Source organism: Phoca vitulina, unplaced genomic scaffold, assembly GCF_004348235.1.
Source record: "Phoca vitulina isolate PV1807 unplaced genomic scaffold, GSC_HSeal_1.0 scaffold35, whole genome shotgun sequence".
NCBI classification, from domain to species: domain Eukaryota; kingdom Metazoa; phylum Chordata; class Mammalia; order Carnivora; family Phocidae; genus Phoca; species Phoca vitulina.
The window spans coordinates 4,197,737-4,206,044 of NW_022589738.1; the positions used below are offsets into that span (position 1 = coordinate 4,197,737).

Consider the following 8,308-nt stretch of genomic DNA (forward strand, 5'->3'; position numbering starts at 1 on the left):
AGGTTTTTAATGCGGACAAAGGTGCTCTATTCTGGAAAAAAAGCCATAAAGGACATTTATTAATAAGGCCGAGAAGCGAGCACCAGGATTCAAGGCAGAAAGGGATAGGCTAACTACTGTTTTGTGCAAATGCAGTCAGGTTTATGGTCAGGACTGTCCTTATCTATAAAGCTGCTAACCCCAGAACCTTGAAGGGAACAGATGAACATCAGCTGCCAGTCTGTGGGTTGTACAAGAAGGTCCGGACAGTGAGAACAGTTTTTCTGGATTGGTTCCATCGATGCTTGTCCTTGAAGTCAGAAAGTACCCTGCCTTTTAAGGTATTGCCTTTTAAAGTTCTTTTGACATTGGACGGTGCCCCTGGTCACCTAGAATCCCATGAGTTCAACACCAAAGGCATCGAAGTGGTCTACTTGCCCCCAAACACAATCTCTCTAATTCAGCCTCTAGATCAGGGGGTCATAAAGACCTTTAAAGCTCATTACACACATACTCTATGGGAGGGATTGTCAATGCTATGTAAGAGAACCCGGACAGAGAGAACATCATGAAAGTCTGGAAGGATTACACCACTGAAGATGCCATCATTGTTGTAGGAAAATCCATGAAAGCCATCAGTCTGAAACAATAAACTCCTGCTGAATAAAACTGTGTCCAGATGTTTTGCATGACTTCCCAGGATTTCTAAAGAGCCAGTCAGGGAAATCATGAATGAGAGTGTAGCTATGGCAAGAAAGTTGGGATGTGAAGGGTTTCGAGATATGGGTCTTGGAGAAGTTCAAGAGCTAACAGACACCACACCAGAGGAGTGAAGAGAAGATGACTTGATGGAGATGAGTGCTCCCCAAGCAGTGCCAGACGACGGAGAAGAAGACCTGGAGGTAGCAGAGCAGAAAACAAATGGACATTAGACAGTCTGGCAGAAGGACCCCTCTATGATGTGGGCACTGTGACTAAAGTGCACAGTGGAAGGATTGGTACCATATAGAAACATTTTCAGAGAAATGAAACAGCAAAAAAGTCAGACAGAAATTGCCATGTATCTTTTTAAATTCAATTAGCCAGTATATAGTACGTCATTAGTCTCAGACATCGTGTTCAACAATTTATCAGTTGCATATAACACCCAGTGCTCATCACATCGCCTGCCCTCCTTAATGCCCATCACCCGGTTACCCCATTCCCCCACCCACCTCCCCTCCAGCAACCCTCAGTTTGTTTCCTAGAGTTAAGAATCTCTCATGGTTTTTCTCCCTCTTTGATGACTTCCCATTTAGTTTTCCCTCCCTTCCCCTACGATCCTCTGTGTTGTTTCCTATATTCCACATATGAGTGAAACCATATGATAATTGTGTTTCTCTGATTGACTTATTTCACTCAGCATAATACCCGCCAGTTCCATCCACGTCGATGTAAATGGTAAGATTTCATCCATTCTGATAGCTGAGTAATATTCCATTGTATATATATATACCACATCTTTATCCATTCGTCTGTTGATGGACAGCTCGGCTCCTTCCACAGTTTGGCTGTTGTGGACATTGCTGCTATGAGCATTGGGGTGCAGGTGCCCCTTCAGATCACTACTGGGTATTTACCCCAAAGATACAAATGTAGTGCCATGTGTTTCTATAAAGTTACACTGAGTGTGCCTGCCTCTCCTGCCCCTCATTTCATCTCAACCTCTTCGTCTGCCACCTCTCAGACAGCAAGACTAACCCCTCCTCCTCCTCCTCCTGCTCTTCCACCCACTCAGTGTGAAGAGACAAGGATGAAGACCTCTGTGATGGTCCACTTCCACTTAATGAATGGTAAATAATCATCACGCCATATAGTTAATAAACTTATCTGTTGTGTAGGTGTGTTGAGTGTCTTCATATGAAAATCTCACAACTGTACAGCAAGAATTGTATGGGACATTTTGTGTCTTCACCATCATCATTGCCTAAGTGTAGAACATCGTGTGTAAGTCGTGTGTGGACGTGGTTAGCCTACCCTTCCATAGGCATAAGGTGAGTGATATTTAATATAAAATTAATAATGTGTTCATTTTCTTACTGTTTTCTAACTTTGCTTTCAAAGAACTACATTAACATACAAGATGCATCTCATGATTGGAGAAACATTTCAGCCTTTCATCACAGATGAGTGTTTTTTTTTAAAAAGTAACTATTTCCAATATTATATTATGAATATGACTGTAATAGTGCATGCCATAAAAATTTTATGACAATTCATTCCTTAGTGTGTAGGCGAGGCTACCGTGAAGCAATTGTATCAATTACAGTAGGCTACCAGAAAGCAGTCCTATTGCTCCTTCTGCATTATCAATGCATGAAGTGTTATACCTGTAAATAAATATGAATTTCTTTTTCACATTATCTTTTCATTTTTAATGTCTCACGTTAGTAATACATATAACATCCGTACTGATTTATATCATAGCAGACAATATTGATGTAGGTACTCACAGATGATTCATCTTGTAAACAGATAATATAAATTTCCAATATTGATAAATACAATACAGTACTGTATTTTCTCTTTATGATCTTCTTGACAATGTTTTCTTTTTTCTAACTCACTTTATTTTAAGAATATAGCAAATAATACATATAACATACAAGAAATGTGTTAATCAACCATTTGTGTTATCAGTAAGGCTTCTGGGTGAGAGCAAGCTATTAGTAATTACGTTCTGGGGGAGTCAAAAATTATATGTGGATTTCAGACTGCACAGAGAGTTGGCACCCCTAACCCACATATTGTTCAAGGATCAAGTGTATTTGAAATATTTGAGAAGTGATGAATTAAAAGATGGTTTTGTAAATCTTAAAAGCATAAAATGAAGCAGATAATGAAAAAGAAAAATAAGTTAACGATGATAATTGTATCTGCCCAATGTGCATGGTGGTGGGGTGATTATTTCAAAGTCTCTGGAAGGTTCTGGATTTGGTGAAAGATGACCAGATCATTTGTAATTTAATCTTTCTTCAAGTGAAAATTTTTCCCTTAAACCAAAATATCTTTTTTATATGTTGAGATATAATAGACATATATGTTATATTAGTTTCAGAGGAACAGCATAATGATTCAGTATTTGTATAAGCTGTGAAATAATTACCATAATGGGTCCAGTTTTCCCCTGTCACCATACAAAGTTACATAATATGCAATACAATATTGTTGAGTATACTCTCCGTGCTGTTTGTTACCTCCCCATGACTTAATTATTTTAGACCGGAAGTTTGTACCTCTTGACTCCCTTCTCTCATTTCACCTAAACCTCCAAACCCCTCCACTGTGGCAGTCACCAGTCTGTTCTCTGGATCTGTGAATTTTGTTTTACTTGTTCATTTGTTTGTTTTTTAGATTTTTACATATCAGTGAAATCATATGGTATTTATCTTTGACTGATTTCACTTAATATAATGCCCTCAAGGTCCCTCCACGTTGTTACATATGGCAAGATTTCATTCTTTTTTATGGCTAAGTAGTATTCCAGAGTGTGTGTGAGTGTGTGTGTGTGTGTGTGTGTGTACACCACATTTTTTTATGCATTCAGTTATTGATGGACACTTAGGTTGCTTCCATGTTTTGGCTATTGTTAATAATGCTCCAGTGACCATAGGGGTGCATGCATCTTTTTGAATGAGTATTTTTGTTTTCTTTGAGTAAATACCCAGAAATGGAATTGCTGGATCATATGGTAGTTTATTGTTAGTTTTTTTGAGAAACTTTTATACAGTTTTCCACGGTGGCTACGCCAATTTAAATTCCCACTAACAGTGCACAAAGGTTCCTTTTTCTCTATATCCTCACCCACACTAGTTATTTCTTGTCTTTTTGATAATAGCCTTTCTGATGGGAGTGAGGTGATATCTCATTGTGGTTTTGATTTGCATTTCCCTGATGAGTGGTGTTGAGCATCTTTCATGTGTCTATTGGCCATCTGTATGTCTGCTTTGGAAAAATGTCTCTTCAGATCCTGTACCCATTTTTAATTGGGTTTTTTAATATCGAGTTGTATGAGTTTTTTTGTATATTTTGAATATTAACCCTTTTTGAATATGTGATTTGCAAATATCTTCTCCCATTGTGTAGGTTGCCTTTCTCTTTTGTTGGTGGTTTCATTTGCTGTGCAGAAGCTTTTTAATGTAATCCCATTTGTTTACTTTTGCTTTTGTTGCCATTGCTTTGGTGTCAAATCCAAAGAATTATCACCAAGACTGATGTCATGGAGCCTATTGCCTATATTTTCTGCTAGTAGTTTTATGGTTTCAGGACTTACATTCAAGTTTTTAATCCATTTTGAGTTAATTTGTGTGTATAGTGTGAGATAGTGATCCAGTTTCATTCTTCTGCATGTGGCTCTCTAGCTTTCCCAGCACCATTTACATCTTTCCCTATTGTATATTCTTGCCTCCTTTGTTGTAAATTAATTGAACGCATATACATGGGTTTACTTCTGGAGTCTCTATTCTGTTCCATTGGTCTGTGTGTCTGTTTTTACGCCAATACCACACTGTTGTGGTAACTAGAGCTATGTACAATGGTTTGAAATCAAAGAGCATGATGCCTCCAGTTTTGTTCTTCTTCCTCAAGATTGCTTTGACTATTTGAGACCTTTTGTGTTTCCATAAACATGTTAGGATTGTTTGTACTGTTTCTGTGAAAAATGTCATTGGAATTTAGATAGGAATTGCATTGAATCTGTAGATTGCTTTGGGTAGTATGGACATCTTAACAATATTAATTCTTCCAATCCATGGGCACAAATATATTTCCATTTATTTCTGTCTTTTCAGTTCCTTTTATCAGTGTCTTGTAGTTTTCAGTATCTAGGTATTTTACCTCCTCGGTTAAATTTATTTCTAGGTATTTTATTGTTTTTGATGCAATTGGAAGTGAGATTGTTTTCTTAATTTCTCTTTCTGATAGTTCATTGTTAGTGTATAAAATGCAACGGATTTTTGTATATTGATTTGGTATCTTGCAACTTTGCTGAATTTGTTTATTCTCACAGTTTTGGGTGGAGTCTTTAGGGTTTTCTACATATAAGATCACGTTGACTATGAATAGTAACAGTTTTACTTCTTCCTTTCCATTTTAGATGACTTTTGTTTCTTTTTCTTGCCTAATTGCTCTGACTAGGACTTCCAATATTATGTTGAATAAAAGTGGAAAGAGTAGGCATCCTTGTCTTACTTCTGATCTTAGAGAAAAACCTTTCAGCTTTTCATTGTTGGGTATGATGTGAGCTTTATTATGTTGAGATATATTTTTTATATACTTGCTTTGTTGCAAGTTTTATCATAAGTGGAAGTTGAATTTTATCAAATGCTTTTTCTGTGTCTACTGAAATTATCATATGATTTTTATCCTTCATTCTGCTAATGTGGTGTATCATGTCAATTGATTTCACATGTTCAAACATCCTTGTATCCTGGAATGAATCCCACTTGATTGTGGTTTTATATGATCTTTTTAAGGTATTGTTGAATTCAGTGTGCTAATATTTTTGAGGATTTTTCATAATGTTTATCAGGGATGTTAGTCTGCAGGTTTCCTTTCTCGGGATGTCCTTGTCTGATTTTGGTGCCATGGTAATGCTGACCTCGTAACATGAGTTTGGAAGCATGTCCTCCTCTTCAGTTTTTCTTGGAAATGTTTGAGAAGAACAGTTGAGGAGGGAGAGTCCCCGGGAAGGCCGAGTCCCCGGCTAAAGAGCTACAGACCACAGAAAGATGGGGCGCCTCTCCTCCAGCGTGATTTTGATCATGGCCATTTCCAAAGCCGCTGAACTGGAATTAGTTGCTGGGCTGGGCTACTGTGAATTTGCACTTCCCTCTCAGGGAGACATGGCCTTAAGAGATGACAGCATTCAGTCCCAGCAGGAGCCTGCTGTTTGTCATTGGCCTTTCCAGTCTGTGCTGTCCATAGGAATCCAGGACACTAAGGAGCTAAACAAAACCTACTGTCTGAGTGGGGGAACCGGCACGCTTTTGTCCTTCTATGCCTGCCCCCCCTCCTCCTGTGGCTGGAACTGTGAGCATGATTGGGGCAAAGAGAACCGTGAGTCTGTGTCCCATGACCCCTGGCTGCCCAAGAAATGTTCCATGTGTAAATGCTGGCATGGCCAGCTTCACTGCTCTCCTCAGACATTTCCACCAGGTCGTGGTAAGCGGATCGTCCCCTCTTTTGCCCTTTCGGATGGCCACGTGATGGATGAGCACTTCCCAGTTTCCAGGGCTCCAGAATTAACATACTGTCTTCGGGCACCACTTTTTTGCTAGCTGGCATGTGCCTTGCTCTGCAAAGTTACTATTGATGAGCACTTGCTTGCACTGTCGGTCATGCGCATGTCAGGACCTGCAAAGGCTGTAGCTCCGGTATTGGTCCTGAGAGATGATCATCTGTTAGTTGCCCTGAAATAGTGAACAGACTTTCATAATGGTCCCTAACATTGCCTTCAAGTACCAACTACTTTCCTCTCCCTGCCCTCTCCGAAGAACTTCTTTAAAAAAAAGTCAGCCTTATCTACATTGTGACCAAGTTCTATGTTTCTTGATACATGTATTTCTACCAAGGGTTTCTTATTATTATTTTCCTTGAACAGCTGAATTCTTTCTTTAGATTATTAAAGACTACTCCTAATGTGGAACTGAGTATAAAGCTTGGAGTAGAGTTGATCAAAATCAATTAAGACCTCATCTTTAAAAGGAAAGGAAAGGAAGCCCCTTAAAGGGAGCAGATGAGAGGGCAGGGGGCAGATATTAGAGGTGAGGGACAGGATTCTGAAGTACTGGAAGTGTGTGTGTTTGTGCACGTGCGCCAAGGAGGCTAGATAGAAAAGAGGAAGCAAATGGGAGAGAGATTGGAAAAAATAAAATGGATTACTTGGTTGGTGATTAGATGAGCATGAGAAGCAAGTCAAAAAGCTAAGTTGAAAGGCAAGTTTCTATCATCTGTAAAAAGCTATAGAAGACAAGGACATCCCCTTTTTTCTCAGTGCATTGTAAAAAGAATGAAGTCTCCTTGGAAAAAAATTCTAACTTTCCCCAACAAGAGAGCTTAATAAATTATGTTTTCTCCACACTTTGCAAGTATTTTAACTCTTGTAAAAGAGAAAATGTTCACAACATATTTAATTGTAAACCAGGTGATAAAATGATACATGGTAAAAGCCATTTTAAAAGACATTTTGAAAAAAATAAAATAAAATACATTGTGTATATGAGTATGCCCAATAAAAATGGGAAATATATTGAAAAAAATTTGAGAAGAACAGATATTAAATCTTTTTTTTTTTTTTAAGATTTTATTTATTTGCGAGAGAGACAATGAGAGACAGAGAGCATGAGAGGGAGGAGGGTCAGAGGGAGAAGCAGACTCCCTGCTGAGCAGGGAGCCTGATGTGGGACTCGATCCCGGGACTCCAGGACTATGACCCGAGCCGAAGGCAGTCGCTTAACCAACTGAGCCACCCAGGCGCCCCGAGATATTAAATCTTTAAATGTTTAGTAGAAATCGCCATTGAGCTGTCTGGTCCTGGTTGTTGGTAAGTATCTGATTACGGATTCAATCTCCTTGCTGATGATTGTTTCTATTCAGATTTTCTATTTTGTCATCGTTCAGTCTGGGAAGATTGTATGTTTCTAGGAATTTACCATATCTTTTCTTAAAGATTAATTTTTTTGTTTTAGAGAGAGAGTACGCACAAGCATGAGGGACAGAGGGAGAAGGAGAGAGAATTTCAAACAGACTCCACACTCAGCATGGTAACCAACTCAGGGCTCGATCCCACGATCCCAAGATCATGACTTGAGCCGAAACCAAGAGTCCAACGCTCAACTGACCTTGTCACCCAGGCGCCCAGGAATTTACCATTTTTTCAGCAGGCCCACAAGAGTGTTCCAAACTGGAGTGTACCTGCAAGCAGTGCTAGCAAGGTACAGGGAGAGTGCAAAAATGGTATCCACTATTAACTCCATGCCTGGAGTGAGCTGCCCCTCAGGCAGATGCTTTGGCCTTAGCCACTGAATATCCTTCACACACGTTCTAGGCACTTTTCAACCGGCTGTCTTTGTGTGGGGTCTCAGGGCCAGTGAGTTTGTGTGCAAGCCCTTTAAGGGCAGAGTCTCAGTTTCCTTTGGATCTCCTAGATGTCAGCCCCACTGGTTTTCAAAGCCAGATATTTGGAGAGGGGGGCTTGTTTCTGCAGTGCAGGTCCCAAAGGTTGGAATGCCTGATATGGGGCTCAAACCCCTTGCTCTTCAGGGATGTACTCTGTATTTGTATGATTCCT

General features: G+C 39.5%; 1 protein-coding gene across 1 annotated transcript; it reads left to right on the plus strand.

Annotated features, from left to right (window-relative positions):
- The first annotated feature begins 5,747 nt into the window (after nucleotides 1-5,747).
- On the plus strand, nucleotides 5,748-6,296 carry LOC116646057 (putative teratocarcinoma-derived growth factor 3). Its single transcript, XM_032426535.1, has one exon. The coding sequence runs from the start codon at nucleotides 5,748-5,750 to the stop codon at nucleotides 6,294-6,296; it is 549 nt and encodes a 182-aa protein (XP_032282426.1).
- Nucleotides 6,297-8,308: the final 2,012 nt, after the last annotated feature.

Excerpts from the sequence above, each read along its gene's own strand:
- LOC116646057 (XM_032426535.1), top strand. The coding sequence starts at position 5,748 with ATGGGGCGCCTCTCCTCCAGCGTGATTTTGATCATGGCCATTTCCAAA.